The 20,316-nt window shown below is 37.5% G+C and overlaps 1 protein-coding gene across 2 annotated transcripts in view; it reads left to right on the plus strand.

Moving 5' to 3' along the window:
- Positions 1 to 17,659, plus strand: part of LOC140162758 (uncharacterized) — a 70,953-nt gene extending 53,294 nt beyond the window's left edge. The window contains exons 6-13 of one of the 2 annotated variants that reach the window (XM_072186052.1): positions 1,882 to 2,044; positions 3,816 to 3,914; positions 7,044 to 7,154; positions 8,674 to 8,772; positions 10,175 to 10,282; positions 10,535 to 10,642; positions 12,685 to 12,820; positions 15,516 to 15,627. In XM_072186052.1, the coding sequence (XP_072042153.1) occupies positions 1,882 to 2,044; positions 3,816 to 3,914; positions 7,044 to 7,154; positions 8,674 to 8,772; positions 10,175 to 10,282; positions 10,535 to 10,642; positions 12,685 to 12,779 (783 nt within the window). In that variant the 3' untranslated portion in view covers positions 12,780 to 12,820; positions 15,516 to 15,627. Of the gene's footprint in view, positions 1 to 1,881; positions 2,045 to 3,815; positions 3,915 to 7,043; positions 7,155 to 8,673; positions 8,773 to 10,174; positions 10,283 to 10,534; positions 10,643 to 12,684; positions 12,821 to 15,515 lie in introns of both variants that reach the window. The other variant, XM_072186051.1, reaches the window with a different exon arrangement.
- The last annotated feature ends 2,657 nt before the right edge of the window (positions 17,660 to 20,316 follow it).

A 20,316-nucleotide genomic window follows, 5' to 3' on the forward strand; every position in this document is an offset into this window, starting at 1 on the left:
AAACTGTGTTTATAATCGAAGGAAAGAAATCAAAAAAGAATCAAAGAAATCAAAAAAGAATCGAAGAAAGAAAGAAAGAAAGAAAGAAAGAAGAAAGAAAAAAAGAAAAAAGAAAGAAAGAAGAAAGAAAAGAAAGAAAAAGGGGGAAGAGAGAAACAAAAAAGGGAGAAAGAAGGGGAAGGGAGAGAGGGAGAGGAAGCGGGAGGATAGGGGAGAGGTGGAAAAGTGGTGAGAGTATGAGATGTGTCTCTCACATCACATGAGAGAGAGAGAGAGAGGGGGGATAAAAAACTACACTAAGTTCGAAATATGGGCCATATTATTATTAGGCCGGTATATTGGGCCTATAATGATGTTGGCCAGGTTCGTTGAGGTGATGTGCAAAAAGACTAATGATGCATAAAATATATGCGAATCCCATCACCCTCGGCACCACGCCCTTCATCAGCACCAATGAAGATTAGCCATTTTGGGCTATCATTTTCTTCGGAAGGGGCAGGGGGGTCATATATTTTTGGAAAGAAACATGGGTGGGGGGTCATAAAAAATTTTGATGATCAAAATGTAGGGAGTCATAAGATGACCACAGATAGTGTGTTTATTTTATTAAAAAAGACTGATTTCAATACAATTTTACATAAAATTGTTGTTGCCGAAATAGGGGGAATCGCAATTTTTTTGACGCCGACTTTTTGTAAATTTGGGACCCCTATTCTGAAGAAATTGATAGCCCCATAGTATTAAAATGCCAAATTGCCACGCGCTTCTATCTCGGTAATGCCATTCTGTGAGTAGATTTGCGAGAAGTCCCCTTCAACGAAAATTTCTTTTTTTTAAATCTCGAACTTTAACTTGAATCTCAAAAATGAGAGTATAATCATAAAATCATATGAGTGCTAGATCTGCTCCTCTGATATAATACTCTTTAGCTGGATCAAAATTTACCGGGACTAAATTAACCAAAAGTTGTAAAAGGCCTATATGCATCTTCCTTTGGCACGATTTTAGGACATGATTGTCCTCAATTTTGTTCATTTTAACATTGAAGTTGCATTTTTTGGCATAAATCACAAAAGAAATCCCCAGTTGAAGTACAAAGCAAATGAGTCCATCAATATCACTTCAACTGGGGATTTTTTGAGATTTATGCACGCATCATGTCTTCTGGAGGCAGATTTGAACTAATACAGGCCTATGTGATTCACAAAATTATAAATTCACAACTTCAAAATTACTTAACCTATAGAAATCATTGAAACACTGTTCTGAACTGAAATTAACTGATCTAAACAATGGTGATATATTCAAACAATTTTAACCATAAACACGAAATCATTTCAAAAATGAATTTGCTTTGATGATAAGCCAATAGACACACGACTAAGAGAAATCGATCACTGTGTATAGTACTTTCAAGTATGCACTATTGTGACCGTGAAATTTCAAGTATGCGTTATTGTGATCGCGAAATAAACATGTATCGAAATTTTGTTAATCTCTCCGGTTATGTGCTTAAACCAACCGGCGGTTGCTACTCATGCATTCTTGAATATTCATATACCAATGACCTCTGCCAACCGGACGGAACCGCCCGGAACCGGCGGGCAACCGGCGGTCGAGTTTTGATTTGATCCCTAAGAAGGTATCAATGGTAACAAAAATGTCTGCCCTTTCCAAAGGGAAGAGGCGATTATGGTTTGTTAAAGTATGTCTTGAGAGGGGAATAACAAAACCAATCTCCTGCATAATCGATAATTCGGATCCCTTGCTACTGACCATGCGAGGGAACTGCAACAGTCCGGGTAGTTAATAGATGCATGCATAAGAAACTGTATGAAATTTATGCGATACTAATACTATAATATAATTGGGCATTTACAGGGCGACAGCGGCAGTGGTCTAGTGTGTGAGGGAGCGGATGGTAGATGGTACGCGGTTGGTCTGGTGTCCGTTGGCAGAAAATGTGGAGAAATAAGTTTCTACACGAGACTATCAGAAATGGTCGATTTTGTTGCTCAAGTTTTAGGTGACAATCCACCTCCAGGTATGTCTTAAAGTGAAGACCCGAGCGCAAGAAGACCGTAAGTCCACTTGGCCCCTCAACATGTATACACTAAAGTTACGTATAGTTTCTTATAGTTTTGTAATGCGTAATACATGTTGCAGGGTGAAAACATCATGAAAGGTTGTGAAAGATTTGTTTTGGCCCCTGAACAGGTATAAAACATTACCAAACTATACGAAACTATACGCAACTTTAGTGTATACATGTTGAGGGGCCAAGTGGACTTACGGTCTTCTTGCGCTCAGGTCTTCAATTTAAGGTTGTAAACACAACAGCATAATGCACTGACATGAAACAGCTTGCTGGACCACATCCACAGCCTAATAATTGGCACCCTGCATAAGAAATCTGTGAGAATGTGAACAAGGTTCTTGCACTGATGATAATTTCCAAAGAGTAAGTAGAATAGTGTGGAACAAGATCTGTTTCTTACAGAAAGTGCGTGAAAAGCAGAAAACAGCACCGTTTTGTAAATTATCATCTGTTCAACGATACTCACAGATTTCTTGTGCTGGTGCAAATTATTGGCTGTGAATGTGGTCCAGGAAGCTGTTCCATATCGATGCATTTTGCTGTTGTGTCTGTTGGACAACTGCTTGGTTACTGACATGTGTTTAGAGTGGAGTATTGACGCAATCCCGTGTGTAATTTTAGTTAATTTTGATGGAGAGAATTTTAAGATATGAGCTTGTGAAAAATTGTAAGTTTCTTTTTCGGCTTAGTGTATATTGTGTCTCCAGATACATAAAAAAAGACAACATACACATCTATATAGTTTGGCAAACTGATCGCTTGACATCCATACAAATGTTGGTAAAATTGCTTTTTTTATCTGTCGTGATACTCGCCAGGATACTCGATTATAGTGGCATTTATGCCGGCAGTTATGAATGTACGATTTCTGTGAAATTTTAATTTGGTCATACCTTACCCAAAATGCTGAAATAATATTAGTAATAACTGCTCGGAAGGCTTTCTGTCCATTTTACATGTTTTAAGCTTAAATAACAATTGGCAACTGGCTATTTTGGTAGTTTAACATGAAGTTCTATGGCGGACATAAAGTCATTATGACTTAATGTCAAAATCACTGTTAAAGTACTAACACAGCAAATTTGGCCGATTCCATTTAGGAGTAAGTTGGGACATGTGTAAACATTACAAATAATGCCCCCCAAACAAATCAGATTCGAAAAAAATTAACCAATTTCATATTATAAGATCGTACATTATGGCTTTAATCACTCAGTCATTCAGCATGTTCCATGCGAGGTCAAATTGAGCCATTGTTTTACGCCGTGTTTGAAAACGGCAAAGGAGCCGCTAGACGAGAGTGGTGTAACTGTTTCCTGTTTTCGAATCGGAGCACTAACTAAAATGGAAGTCACATTTGCTCACAATATAGCTTTCGGAATGTATCAGTGGTTGATGGACTGCTGAATGACGCTTGTTACTTGTCAGAGACTGTCGGACCGTGACTCGGGTCACGTGACAGGTTCTGGCATAGTAAGGAGTTTTAAGTCCCGAAAAGTTAATGGCAGCCCTGGTCCCTGTTCAAGTTACTTTTTGTTTGTCCTTACAAAAAATATTATGTGTGAAATAATCAGCTTATTCAGGTTCATGGTTTATTATTATTATTATTATTATTATTATTATTATTATTATTATTATCATTATCATTATCATTATCATTATCATTATTATTATTATTATTATTATTATTACTATTATTATTATTATTATTAAATAGTTGACATGACATGCGCCAATGAAAGCATAAAAATATGGCCTGAGCAGATTTGTGATGGTAGGAACGACTGTAAAGACTTCTCTGATGAACAAAACTGTGGTAAGCTACCCTTCTTGTTTTCATAAATTGGGCTATTTCATTAAAATCCACACTACCCCTGTTTTGGAAATATCTTCCTTAGAGGGAGTATGTTTTTCAAATGTAATTCCCCAAATTCACTAATTGTAATACAGCATTACAAATTTTTGTGAGACAAAAATAATTTTCACTGGGCCACAATTGAGACATACGGCCTCTGAGTAAACACTGACCTGAAGTATTAATGGCAGCACGCCGTCATCCACATCCACATTAATTACGAAACATTGAAATGCTTGTTTGAAATTACATCAGGTACCTGTGTCGGTGTTTTAATTTAATTTTTTTTTGCATGTAATATAAAGATAACACATTCGAATCAAAATTAATTGTGATGTTTTGGCCTAAATACATGAATTGTTTTGTTAAGCACGATACGGCTTTCGAAAGGAGTGTGTGATTATTACGTAGTTAATTCACAATTTTTTGTAATTCGGTCTTGGATTATAATAGGGCGTGTTTTGTTACAAGGTTGTATGTTAAACATTGTTAAATACCACAAGATGACTATTACACAATTTTCAATGGAAAAATTGCTAATTTCGTGTGGAATTTCCTGATATTCAGAACTCTCCCAGTTACACGCCAACAATACCAGATGAATCTAATCTGGATGATTTAGATGCTAAATCACCACAAAGTCAGAATATAAAAAAACATGAGACCTTTCTTATTTTAACGCACTGAACCGTAAATACCTTACAATTGTTGTTCACCATCGAAGCTGAAAGTTACAATTTGCTTGGGCGAATATTTACTAAAACCAATGCCGTGTGGATGAATTTTGGATCAACAAAATGTTTTATAATAAAAAAAAAAAACACCACCATATTGCAATTATTTGCTATATAATCTTGTCATTTTCAGTGATTTTAGCAGAATTTCAGATGGCCTACTACACGCCAACAATACCAGATGAATCTAATCTGGATGATTTAGATGCTAAATTACCACAAAGTCAGAATATAAAAAAACATGAGACCTTTCTTATTTTAACGCACTGAACCGTAAATACCTTACAATTGTAGTTCACCATCGAAGCTGAAAGTTACAATTTGCTTGGGCGAATATTTACTAAAAACCAATGCCGTGTGGATGAATTTTGGATCAACAAAAATGTTTTATAATAAAATATAAAAAAACCAACCATATTGCAATTATTTGCTATATAATCTTGTCATTTTCAGTGATTTTAGCAGAATTTCAGATGGCCTACTAATGTTATGCATAAAACGTAATCGCCTCATATAAGTTCGTGTAACAAAAACTGGTGGACCATTATCACCTATAGAACCTATCCAATAACCGGAACGGTACACACCGACACCGCCTGGCTAATAATTAGTTGGTGCAGCAGAGACACTAAAATGAATACACGGGATCGATACACGTGAATTGCTATGCACGATTTTGATATCAGACGAAAATCTTCGGATACCGGGTTAGAAAATGATGAATATCTCCCGTAAATGATTTCGTCTCAAGAAACCAGATGTGGTCTCATACACTTGAAAATACGTGTTGAACAGATATGATAGTCGCTAGAATGCGCTTTGAAAATTGGCCGTGCGCTTTGAACTCAAAATCTGACCAAAACTCTAATTTTATATTGCGTTGGTCCTGTATGGACTACTTGTGTAGTACAGCTGCACTCACTACTAGCAGTATAAAAGTCGATGACCATTGACCTCAATGGGGTATACAAGCTTATTCACGCACAACCAAGATCAATTACCCGGCTATTGTGAGTAGCCTTAGTCATGTCCCTCGACTAATTATTCGTCTCAAAGAGCTTCAAAGGTCTGAACCAAATGGCGCAATCGTGGCTGTGGATTCAACCTACCATGGCGATTTCTGCCATGAAGATATAGGGTCGATGACACTGTGCGGTATAACAATTGAAAAGGCAGGACAGATTGTTTTGCAAAATTGGATAGGGTATATGCCCTAAGTTGAGAATGGACCGTCCCACTCGATTTGTAAAAAGGTCGCGAACCCTTTTGGTGGACCCAAGTAACTGCCTAAAATGAGGCAAAATTGAAAAGAAATGTGGTTTTAAATTGAACTTTGGAATTTGAAAAGTATAAATCACGTTAGGTCTAAGGCTGTGCTACCACTTTTCTGTGATGACTTTGGCCACAATTTTTCATTTTTTCAAATATCTTAAAAATTCAAGAATCTAAGCTAATTGAACAGACAGTAGCAAATAGTTCCTCGTCGTATTTCAATGCATCGCCAACGGCCTACTAACAAATAATTCCTAGACATCAAAATAATTATACCATATAAGATTAAATAAACTCTTGAATGACTTTGCCTACTGAAAAGACTCTTTAAGCAAGATAAAACAATTACCTGTCACAACTAGGGGTGTTAAATTGTAACCAGCAACAAGTCGCTTCAAAATACGAGAGCGCAAAAATATTTGCAAAATGTTTTTTCACACTTAAATAACATTATGTCAGATATGTCAGAATGTTTTGCAATAAGTTGTCAAACATGCTCTTGAATACGTTATTAAAACATTTAAAACCCTTTATACACCCTTTATATATCCGACATTTACGCGTTTTCTGTAAAACGTTTTTGTGTTTGTTGCACGGTTGTTTGATGGGATCATTTATTAATTTTTCTAACAAAACATCATGTAAAACCATATTTTGGGCTTAAACAGCTAAAAGTGATATCATGCCAATGTATACAGATGCTTTGAGTCATTCGCAACTTTAATTTACCCTCTTTAACAAAATTATTCACTTTTATAGCATTTTTGAAGCTTTTTCGGATATAAAATGTGCATATTAATGACAAAATTGGTGGCGCTATTTAGTTACTGGAAATTACTCTTTCAATCTTTTAATACAAATAATTCCTTTTATTAAATTTGATTAGTTTGATTAAATATGTTTATCAAATTTCCTTGTTGCTTGTTTTACATATTCCAGCTGTTTTAATGGCGGTATTAATCACCTACCTCTTGCAAATAAAAAAATATGATTTAGGATAAATAGCGCCATCTATAGTTTGCATTTAGTTAATAATGAAGCCAATTCTATATCAAACAACCGTGCACTGACTACTTAATTTCAGAATGTACCGATAAACAATTTCGTTGTGACAACGGGCTGTGTAAGTTTGCCTACACCGAACGGTGTGATAATGTGGATAACTGCGGTGATGGCAGTGATGAGAGAAATTGCAGTAGGTACCAATACTTTTTTATCTAATCATATTACCGTAAAAACTTGATAGATGGCATATGTGCTTACTATCGAGCGCTTTTGAAAACATGAAATTGTCTGGCGCTTTACCAACTGAGCTAATGGGGTTGAGACACACATTTGCAGGGTACTTGTTCGTATGTGTATCGATGATTTGTTCAAAATTGTCATAGTGCAGTTTTGTCCACGGCAAATTCACCGTGACCTTTTCAGCCATAAACCCGCTTAGTGAAGATTAAACCGAAATATGCAGTACTAAACCATTATAGTAATCGATTGTCCAATGCACATTTCTTACCACGTGATAATATTAATCCAATGAGCGATCGAATTGTCCGCTACGGTCGACCAATGCAATCGATAATGACACTATTGGCATGTACGGGTGGCGCTCCACTGACTGAGATTTGGGGATTTTTCACTGGTTGCTATCATTTACTCATCAAGGCGCTCCACCGTTATTATAAGGACTATGCTAATAATTTAAAGATTGACATGTAGAAAATAAACCATACTTGATTGACAGAAAGTACTAAAGTTGTACCTATTACGGTTTGGTGGCACTCCTCTTCCAAACGCGACCAAGTCAGGGCGGCCCGTTGAAGCAAAATGTGCACTGGATTAACACGGGGGTTTGGATAAGATGGTAGATTTCCTTTCTCATACAAATGCATGCTCCCCCGTTATTAAAGCTTGTACCGGATTAAAAATTCAGATATTCTGAAAAAAATAAGTAATTGAAACATAGAGCAAGTACTAAAATCAGAGCTTTTATACTTTTGATATATAACGCTAACTAGTTCATCTCCTATACCCACAGCACAGCGCTATTAAGTATGGGTCAATTACCTATGTGAGTGCCCCTGTGTTGTGTGCTTACATGTATATATAGTTAACAATAACTGCATGATGTGTAACTCTGAACAGTGAAGATCGTCGTATTACTCAATTTCCAGGGGGTCGATTCATAATATGATGCGCCTCCAGCATGGGGGAGAGGACAAAATACGCAGTGCATAATGGGAAAATGTCGACATCCAAAGCCGACACAGGACACGACACAGGAACATAATGTCATTGTGTGTTTAAATGTCAATGTTACACGCGAATGTGCAGCAAAATAGTGATTTACATTATCCATTTTCTATCTATTGACAACACGGAATCATTTGTGGAGCTGTTTGCAACATTATTATTGTTACGCTCGCGTGAAAATTCAATGGTGATCCCCGAACGGCGATGTCGACCTTGAAAGTCAAAAATTGCACTACAGCACTAGTAAGACCAATCGCTGGCGGCGCATCGTATTGTGAATCTTGAGAATTTCCGGGAGTAATAATTTTAGGTCGTAAATTTCAGAAAAACTGGTTTAGAGATGGGGTGTTTCTTTTGCAAATTTTCTCCAAACATCTCCAAAAGTGCACGTTAAAGCGTGAAACCTGGTATACACTTGAAACAATCATGAAAATAATATTATGCTTATGTTTATTTATCACCAGCCTATTTTGAATGCGACAATGGAACGAAAAAGATGACGTTGAACAACGTTTGCGATGGAGATTTTGACTGCCTCGACTTATCAGATGAATCCACGTGTGGTATGTACACCAAAGCCGATGTTTACTTTATGTATAGACGAATCCAATTTCATCCAATTCCTACACCTCAATGGCAGCCATAACCGCGACGGGGACCCAGCTATCTCACCTAAAATGTGAAATGATGCGGCCATGAAGGGTATTTTAAACTGCATTCTATCACCCGTGTTACACGTAGACAAAAGTATGATGACAGTTTACAACACAAAAGAATCTAACATCGAATTTTAAGCGGGTTTAATCCACCCAATTGGGCACTCACAACACCTGTTTGGTGCGTGCGGGGAACCAATAATGGCCGACAAATCCTGACCATGACGTGGCTCGTTAGGATTCGTCTATATGACGAAATAGTTATCTTGGGGAACAAGGTGGCCGAGCGGAACGGGTTCCGACTCATAATCGGAAGGTTGCGGGTTCGAGCCCCGGCGACACCATCGTGTTGTAGCCTCGAGTAAGGCACTTGATCTCAATTACTCCTCTCCACCCATGGGTACCTTCATTCTTAAATGCTGGGAAGGTAACAGATTCGCTGTGATAATGGTGGAGGAGATGCGTAACATTTTACGGTAGAATCTGGCCTAATCGCTAACGAAAGAGAGGTGGCCACTCCCTCCGTCCTATAAAAAATGTACGTTCGACTTCTTTAGCTTTACCGTACCACTTAAGGGCTGGGGTATGAACGTTTGGACAGTATTTATTTTGGGACATCAGAGCACATCAGACATATCGAATTGCATTCTGAATACGAAGAATGTCATTCTGATATCAAATAATTTTGATTTTTTGAAATTCGCAATTTAATACACATTTTATGGCAAATCATTAAAATTGATATTTTTATATTTAACAGTACTTGAAGTAAACTTTATAAATATGATGATTTATACTTAAAGTGTATGTAGGTGGGATGAAAAGCCGACGATCAATTGAAAATTTTGACCTTTTCGTATTGAAGATATGGATTTTTTCCCCAAAACACCAAAAAAAAATTAGGTCTTTTGGGGAAAAAATCCATATCTTCAATATGAAAGGTCAACATTTTCAATTGACCGTCGGCTTTTCCTCCCTGCTACATACACTTTAAGAATATATCATTAGATTTATATAATTTACTTCGAGGACTGTTATATATCAAAAATTTGACAAATATCAAATTTTTATAATTTGTCATAAAATTTGTATTATAGTGTGATTTTCAAAAATGAAAATTATTTGATATCAGAAAGACATGCTTCGTATTCAGAATGCAATTCGATAGGTCCGAGGTATTCTCATGTCCCACAAAAATACTGTCGAAACGCAATAAACGCTCATTTTAGATCCCTTAAGTGACTTAGAAATGTCCTATTGCTGTGATAAAAATGATATCATTCAATTTGGCGTTAAAATTTCTTATCAGAATGTTCCGCCGGTCAATTTCGATGCAACAACACCTTATGCCGCCCTCTATCGTGGAGATGTGACGGCAAAGATGACTGTACTGACGGGAGTGATGAATATAATTGTGGTAAATATTGAATTTTCATTGTTTGTTTGTTCGTTTGTCGTCTGTCTGTTTCCGAAAGTGTTCCAAATAGATAAAAGTACTTGTATACTACTGGTAAGATCATCACAAAGTTGCACATTACTGTGCTGTGTCCTGTTTTGTCATTATAATAACTACCGAGAAATATGTATACTGTTTTATTCAACCTATTTTTTTCGCTTATGTTTTATTGTTATTATTCATATGGTCAATAACGTTTTCAATTTTACCCAGAATGCACCGAGACATCATTTCGATGTAACAATAGTCGTTGTGTGCCACATCAGAACGTGTGTGATTTGATGGACAACTGCGGTGATTTCAGCGACGAAGATTATTGCAGTAAGTATAATATTAACGTCTCTAAGTACTGAAACATTCCGATGCACTCAGGACTAGGGTTTTTATAACGAAGATTTGCACTTTTCTTTCCATTTATCCTGTCCTATTGTAAAGAACAAAATAGCTGAGGTATTAGTAAGGAAAAATAGTTCCGTGATGATCTCGTGTTGAAATTGACGCTGTCATTTTGCCCGTAAGGGTACTTATTAGTACCCTTTTCTTGTTGGCCATTTTATCTGGTTGGTGATAAAGAAGTGAACATCGACAGCGTATTAAGTCCGCTTTTTATACTTGAGACCCGCATAAACACACCTTTGGGATACGTGAGAACAATGTGTGATGTGCCCTGAGTAATTTAATTTGATTATCTTTGTTTACTATTAAAATCTTTTAAAGTCTGCTAAAATTACTGTAAATGAGACATTTTAGGGATTCCCCTTTCTTGCATCAACTTGATCAAAACAAATTGAATCATTTCTAAATTTGGAATATTTGGAAACCCCCTGAGGTTGTAAAGGGAAAGTGATGTAATGGAATTCCCCTAAGGAAGTGATGTAATGAGAAAGGTTAATGTTATAAGTAAGACTTGGGAATTTCCCAGATTGAGCATAGTGTGAAGGCAGTAAATGGCCCATAATATAATGGGGCTTTTCCCAGGCTTGATATATAAGAAATGTAAACACAATTATTGACACAGTTGATAGTGTTGATCTGGGCTAGCTAGCTAATATGCTTACAGTCCAATTCCTTCAAAGAAAGGAAATTGCAAACCAGAAATATTTTATGTAGTCAAAGTACTACTATTTACCAGTGTTGTCGGAGAAGATCTAGAATACGTCAAAGAACGTTATTCTTCCAAGAAAGGAATATATATTCTTCTGCCGATTTGCTGAAGTCTGGTTAAAGGAGCAACACAACTGTCAAAATAAGTGGGGACAACTGCATCGCAGTCCTGCTTCCTGAAGATATTGTGTGAAAGGTGGAAATAGCACCAAGTTTGGAGAAAAGCAGCGCAAGGAGTTTAGTATAGGAGAACGGCGTAAGGAGTAAGGAGATTTGGAGAACTGCGCAAGGAGTTAAATAGGAGAAAGGCGCAAGGAGTAAGGAGATTTGGAGAACTGCGCAAGGAGTTTAGTATAGGAGAACGGTGCAAGGAGTTTAGTATTTGGATTTTATACGCAAGGATTTATAAACGCAAGTGTACACTGGAATTCGCTGATTTACGCAGGACAAGTGAATAAGGATATATTACATCAGTCGTCCAGAACTTTGCAAGAACTTTATGATCACCAAGAAGAAGAATGCTGGCTAAGTACTAAATAGTTAAAGAGTGATTATATTTGATTATTGTGTATGTGCATTTGTTGTCATAAATTGTACCAATAATAACGTGCTTTCAATTAAAGACTTAGATTTTGTTAGCATAATCAAACAGTGTATTTGTGTTGTGCATTCGTGTGAATTTGGGTAAAAGGTGATTTTGGCCTTGAGTCAAGTACGACTCGTAACAAATGGTACGACTATCTCATGTGGGGCGCATACACTTAACTTTCTATTCATCACTTATTGACAGTAACCTGCCAGTTAAAGAGTTAATATGCTGTTCTTAACAATAGTACCACTTTTATGAATAGCCTTCGGTAAATCAATTCGGCACAAAGGAACAACGAGTTACGTAATCTATAATTGTTCTCCATGTTTATATAACCTCCTGGTATCATTTGCGAGGAAGGCAGGGTGTACCTAACTATTGGCTTACATGCATGTGACAGTAGTTTGGTAGCCAATCTAGAGTGTCCCGAGCGGGCTGTTGGATTGAGATATGTGACTGAGAGTACGGGAGTGTGAATGCACTTTACAGGGGGGTGTTTGTTGGTGGGATGTACGTGCATGTATGGGGAGGATGTTCACCTATTGAACGTATTGGAAAGAACAATTTTACTCGCGATCGATATACTTGATGAACAAGTATACGGTTGATACTAAACACTGTTTATACATTCCCATTTGCTTCCATTTTCTTGTTTACTGCGCTGCCTTAGATTGCATACCAGGCTATGTACGTTGCGACATGTATGGATTTTGTATTCAAAAGGAACACGAAGAATATTGCAAGGGATTTGAAGACTATTATTGACTACTATTAGAATCAGGTTTAATGGAGATTTACTGCTCAAAGTAAATGACATAATTGCACGAATATTTACCAAATAGAATGGTGCATGAGTGTAGTTGAATGTGAAAAAAATACTCCTATTTTAGTCCATTTGGCTTCCTCGAGAGAGTGACGTCAGTATCTTGTTGCAGTTACTTCGTGCGTGTACAGATGTACTGCCGTTGATCACACGTGGAAACATGCCACTTATTTGAGTCAACGCAACACGCACGATTTATTACTACTCGCACTAGAGCACGCACTGACGTCACTCTTTAAAGGAAGCCAAATAGACTATTATAGTGGGATACTTACGTCACGTCCCATCACCCGTATTTAGATCAAGGACAAAAGTTCACAATCCAATCTTACCTGCATGTGACATAGGTTCCTCCTTCCCGAAAACGCTTAGTTTAGTAGTTAATTTACTCTATCATTATCTAAAGCTTGGTGCTATTATTGTGTTTTTGTCCCGTGTGTTCATTTCGCATGTGCAGCATATAGAACCATCACCGACATCGCCTGGCTAATAATTACTTGGTACACCAGATATACTAAAATCAATACCCGGGATCGATATACGTGAATGTGCTATGCACGATTTTGATATTCAGACGAAAATCTTTGGATACCGGGGTAGAAAATGATGAATATCTCCCGTAAATGATTTCGTCTAAAGAAACCAGATGTGGTTCCTTGCACTTGAATATATGTGTTGAACAGATATGATAGTCGTTAGCTTGCGTCTTGAACTAAAACTGACAATAATTCTGATTTTATATGTGCCGAATTATATAGCGCAGTGTATAGGCCAATCGTGTGTAGTCTAAAAGCATATGACCTATGCCGTACCATGCTCGACTAACACACAGCGAGGTCATTTACCGGGCAATTGTCAGTAGCCTTTAATAGTCAGATGTCCTTCGGCCCATTATGCGTCTCAAAACTATTAAACAGGTCGGAACAAACTGGCCATGCGTGGCGGTGGATTCAACCTACCATGGTGAATTCTGCCATGAAGATATCGGGGCGATGACACTGTGGGGGGCCCACAGGGGCCGTGAAATGCAGTGGCGTAGGTTTCTTTTTTACATTGGGGGGATGGGGTTGGAAAATATTTCTTGAAGTATAGTGAATCCAGCACCTTTAATAAGTTTATGGTACAAATGCGCGCGAAGCACGCAAAAAATTGTGCCATTTTGAAGCTAAAATTATGAAATATGTTGCAAAAGTTGAATATATTCGCGCGAAACGCGTAAAAATTGGTATTTTGGGGGCTAATATGGCCAAATATGAGGTTAATTTGGTCAAAAACCCACATATAGGCATCAACATTGGGGGATGATTGTATGGATCATCCCCTGGCAAAATATGGGGGGGCTTTATCCCCATCCCCGGGATCTACGCCTGAAATGTTGTCACCACTCACCAGAGTCGGTAAAATGGACTCAATGATGACTTCAAAGTTACAATTTGAGTTTGGGACCCTGAAAATTGATGAAGGTAAAACGATTACAAATTTTGGCTTATTTTTAGCACTGCTTGACAAGCTGGTCATGAATAAGGTGTATCTGTTTTGTGTTGTTTGGTTGTTTGTTTTGGGTATTTTGACGTCTTGGATACAGAAATAATTATTTGACTGATTGATTGATTGATTGATTGATGATAGATAAAAACACGTCAGAAGTCAACTCATGATGCATGTTTATAATAGTACTATTATATATATTAGGAATTCCAATTGAATGAACGCAGCTTTCAGCAGCTGTACTCGATCCAACCACGATCGTATATCGCGTATTTCATATTACAACGCGAACGCACGACCTTGGATACAATGCCTACCAATCACGAGTGCGTTGGCATGGTTGAATTCACTTCCGCGTTACTCACGCACAGTTGCACACGCTGGCGTACATCGCACAGTGTACGCAAAAATCCTCATGCTATTGAAAGCTGCGTTCATTCAATTGGAATTCCCACTATAGTTTTGTATGCTTTCACACAACCCCTGTCTATTTGAGTTCAAAATATTTGACCCAGTCTGCTCTCTATTTAAGTAAAACGCTTTTTGGTTAAAGTTGGCAGAACAGATGGTACACTCTTAGAAAAAAAGTTTCGAATTAGTAGAACCTAAAAAGGTTCTTAAAGTTACCAGGTATGTTTTCTACAAAGAACTATAAAGGGTTCTGCAAAGGCCAAAAAGGACAATTTTAGACATTATAAAGGTTCAGACGTTAATGCCAGAAACCATTGGGAGGCTCTTTTAATATGATTTCCTATTCACTCGGTCGGACATCCGGGAACATTGTCCCCTTCGTCCCCTTTGCACAAGCGCGCGCATAGCAACCAGCTCGAGAAATGGGAACTGCACATGCGCTGCACATGCGCACACTGGTTTTACAAGGCTATTTCCCCTTTGTGACGTCAGCCCGACCAAGAGAATACTGTGTCTCGTCTGAAGTTGACTCGAATCAATGCGTTTACGCGGGGGTGTCGCCAGCGTATGGACAAATCGTCCTTCCCCGAGTGTATAAACCACGCGGGATTAGATTAGCGCGCGATTTGAATCTGCCACTATGAAATCCAACATGGCGTTACTCTCAACTTGAGACGAGACAAACTATAGAACCCTAGCTGTTCCTTTTTCCTAAGAGTGGACCACATTCAGTATGATTCCGATTAACATTTGACATTCTTCATTTATTTTCTCCACAGAATGCGATACTCGGAACACGCTTGCATGTGAAATTCAAGGGGTTCGGATGTGTGCCCCACAAAATTGGAAAAAATATTGCACCAGAATATTCTATCCAGGTGAAGACAGGAGATAGTCAACTCAATGTGCGAGTGCGCAGTAAGAATTTGAATCAGTTAGTCAGTCAGTTTATCACTGCTAATAGAGAGTGATGCCTGGTTATGTAACTTGATTAGTAAGGCAGACGTCTCCAACTCCATGAACACATTGGACAGGTAGAGATATGTCTTTATTATTTGGTTCACCTCAAGTTTGGCAGTGACGTATGTGCGAATTTTGCTCCCTGCAGTATCGAATCGCGCGCGGAACGTTAAACGCGCTGAGTGTATACGCACGCGTACCAAGGCGGTTTGTTGGTACGCTTACGGCGCAACCGCGAAATAGCATTGACGTCACTACCAAACTTGAGGTGAGCCAAATAATAGTTTGGTGTTCTGCCTTTGATACCGGTTTTTTGATTTTTACCAATGTTTATGTTGAGGAAGATGAACCAATCTGGAAGTATTATACAAGTGTTTTAAAATGGTTCTTTTTAACAATATTCCGGTAAAATGTTGTTTACTCACATTTTTAGTGACGTTTCATTTCTACACTAGCGGTTTCATCCGACTGGCAACTCATCACAGCAGACTGCTTCCTTTTTATAAACAACCGGAACCATCGTTGAGGGCGTGATGAGTTGGTCAAAGATATTATTGGGTGAATTGGCCCTATAAAAGTAGTATACATGTTATACAACACCAACGAGTTTGGCGCGTAAAACTGCGGCAGATAGACATCGCGTCAGTGGCGTGCATGCTTTAACAATAATTTTATAATACTCGTGTGAAGAATTAAATGTCCATCAAAGCAGTATCAAACCAGTTGTGCACCATCGCACCTATTTTGTACTAAGTCTTCTGGAGTCCAATCGGAAGAGGCATCAATGCCTTATTTGATTTGTGGAGTCACAGTGAGGAATCGTGTCGCATCGCATGATAACCTAAATGGCTCGTCATAAATGCGTGTGGTACTTCGATGGTAAAACAAGGACAGCTTGTCATTTGTCCGCCATCCAAGGAATAAAATGACGCCCTTAAAATATCAAAACAGTTTACCATTTGTGTGTATAAAATACTGTTGTATTATACAATATTGTGTTTATAGAAGATAAAAATTGCACATTAAAGCCATATTATAACATTTGCTGAGGAGAACGCCCTCAATATTTTTCAATTTTTTTACACGATTATAATATACTTTATTATACTAACATGTTCTGCAAATATCAAGAGTTGTAGTATTGTCAAAATTCGCGATTTTGAATAAAACCAAGAAACCGTCGTTTTATTATTACGATGGAAATATTAGTCGAACGCATGACACGATGTTCATATCACAGTGCGTACACAGCGAGCGGGATGGTACACGCACATCAAAGGCCTGTGCAGTAGCGCAACCGAAGGGGTGACATGCATTGGCGAGTCTGCGCTAGTAGTAAATTTCAGTTTTCGTTGCTTTACCTCAATTGTCAAAGGGGTCATATCTGACAGTAAAAGCTAACACTTTATTGAAAAGAAATACTAATCTATTTTTATGGAAATGTTATAACATGACTTTAATTAAATAACACCCGTTTAATATAGGCTAATTATAGTAACATGAGTAATGGCATGTATCTAATCTGCCAAAAATTTGCTGTTAATTGGACGCTTACGAAACCTTGAGGAGCAGATCCCGGCTGCAAAGGTTCATCTAGGTAGGCTGGTTAGAGTACTGTGCTAACAGAGCTGCGTCTCTAACTTATTATACTATACCATTTTACCCTGATGTGGCAGTGACGTCAGTACGCATTTCATTGAACGCAGCTTCAAATCGCCAGTGTTTACTCAAAGCGCTACGCGCTTAAAAACGCCATCTAGATACGCTCGCGAAACAGCTGCCTAAGCGCGTTGACGTCACTGCCACAGGGCGAAAATACTTTAGATAAAGTAATCTTATATGATGAGGCTATGTAAATTTGCAAATTTGATCTGCATTTTCTATTCAAAAATGAGTAGATCGTTGTAAGAGTGTAGCAATATTCAATGCCGAATACTGGTTTTGCCCACTGACATTCTTTACATTGAATAATGAATACTTGTTGGATCAAATAATTGACGTCGAATAAAATGTATGAATCGGGCCTTACGAATGCCCAAAAAATTCATGCTGCCAAAAATCGATATGAAATTATCTTTTCTCTGTCGCAAACGTATCATGAGATCTATTATAATTATTTGTGACCGTTTTGCGCTAGGTGTTATGGGAATAGTTTGATACCTCCACTGAAAGGATGTCTCCGGCAAGCACGAATCACATGGTTTTATTTAAAATATACTCATATTGACCATAAAAACAAACGGCTCTCAACAGGCGATATTCAAAATTCCCGCGCCGAAATTGTCTAGTGCAATGACGTCATGTCTACTTGTGCTAATTGTTGTTAGCCTTCATTGTATTACTGGGACGTCATTGCACTGGACAATTTGGCGCCCGAGAATTTTCAATATCGTGTGTTGAGAGACAGCTGTATTAATTCATTATCATGGTCAATATGCGTTTGTTTCAAACAAAACCACTTGATTCGTGCTTGATAATTGTGTTCTATCATATAAGGCATCATGCTGTGATTGCCGGCTAAATCTTTTAAAATAATGTATATTTACTCGTCTTTTACGAGAATTACTACTTTGACACCTAGATATATAAACCTTCATGACCTTTCCCCCAAAAAGATTGCTTCGATGTATTTTGTAATATTGTGACAATTTAATAAATTGTCATATTTTAAAAACTGAATGCGATTGTAAATAAAGCAAACAAATTACAAAACAAACAAGTTTCTTACTGTAATTTTTTCTTACATCCGTGCGTATCAAACAACTGCTATTCCATGTGTATAGATGAGTTGACCTCAATGTTTATCAACAAAGGCAAGGGACTGATAAATCGATATGTTTGAGCGAACTGCGTACATCCGCTACACTGTTCAATAGCTTTATTGTGATGTGGCGGGTTTTTTAAAGCACGGAGCCCTGAACAAAATATCATGCGCATGCATACTACCAGTCAAAAAGCAATGGAAATTGTGATAATGCGCTCGCATACTGCCAGGCAATGACATCAGAAGTCAACTCATTTATAGAGTAGAGAAAAAACTGAGAAACGTTTTTTGAAATGTGGCAAAAAGTATTTAAACCCAGCTGTCCCGTTGGTTTGTCCTATCAGGCACTAAAACCAATAAAGTTAAGTCATCCCAGCAAACACAAAACGTTTTCGACATCATTCGCAAAAGGTTATAAAAGGTTGTCAGAACACGTTTAAATGTCGGGTTATATAAAGGGTATATTTTCAACTGTTGCTACTACAGCCTTCGTCAGGGTCATTCCGCTGGCGAAGGCTGTAGTAGCAACAGCTGAAAATTACGGAGGTAAATATAATTGTATTGAGATCAAGAGTTTAATTCTTTCTATAAAACGTAATGTGTTGTTATTTTCATATTTACTTTATGATGTTTATTCTCCATAAAGGAAACATACAAATTTTGGTTGAAAAAAAAAAAGATTTGAAAAAACGCAAAAATCAACCTTAATTTAAGTTAAAGTCAGATCTGGTGTCTTTATTGTGCATTCGGTGTTCTCATTCAAAATACATGAACATACCTCGTGGACAAATAATTGAATTTGTATTGCAGTAAAAGGACTGCCAAAATTAAACCGTTATTGCGATTCACTTCATTTTTTTCACAAAAGGTGACTATTGAGAGTAACATTTATAAAAACTTTCAACAATGGGGAAGTTCAACTTGGTTCTCATGTAAATATCGATTCTTTGCACTATTGCATTTTATTTGCTCACCCTCTTTATAACACGGACGGGAACTACTGAAGTTTCGAACTTCAGGTTAATGAACACAACTGCATATCATAAAGAGCAAAATGTTACCCCATAGCCATTATATTCACAGACCTGTCTCAAATCTGTCAATTTTATTACAGTTATTACACGTATTATTACAAGATATTTTGGCCTTTTTATTGCATAACATGATACCGAAATTAAACTTATAAACTGGCCTCAAAAAGAAACTTATAATTTTTCACAAGTTCATATCTTAAAATCTTCTCCATAAAAATGAACAAAAATTGCACACAGGATTACTTCAATAATCTACTCTAAACACTGGTCGTTCGCCTGTACACGAACAAAATTACACACAGGATTACTTCAATACTCTACTCTAAACACATGTCAGTAACCAAGCAGTTGTCAACTGACACAACAGTAAAATACACTGACACGGAACAGCTTCCGGGACCACATTCACAGGCGAACAATTGGAACCCAGCAAAAGAAATCTGATGGGCTGTGAATGTGGTCCAGGAAGGTGTTCCATGTCAGTGCATTTTGCTGTTGTGTCAGTTGGACAACTGCTTGGTTAATGACATGTGTTTAGAGTAGAGTATTGAAGTAATCCCGTGTGTAATTTTTGTTCATTTTTATAGAAAGGATTGTAAGATATGAACTTGTGAAAAATTATAAGTTTCTTTTTGAGGCCAGTTTAGTTAACATGTACAATTTCCGTCACATTGTAATTTTGTTATTCTTTACCCAATAATATTAGTAATAATTGCTGGGAAGGATATCTGTCCATTTTAGACTGAAATAACCAGGTGAAGTGAAAGAAACCTTACGAAACCTTGAGGAGCAGATCCCGGCTGCAAAGGTTCATCTAGGTAG

Source organism: Amphiura filiformis, chromosome 10 (assembly GCF_039555335.1).
Source record: "Amphiura filiformis chromosome 10, Afil_fr2py, whole genome shotgun sequence".
NCBI classification, from domain to species: domain Eukaryota; kingdom Metazoa; phylum Echinodermata; class Ophiuroidea; order Amphilepidida; family Amphiuridae; genus Amphiura; species Amphiura filiformis.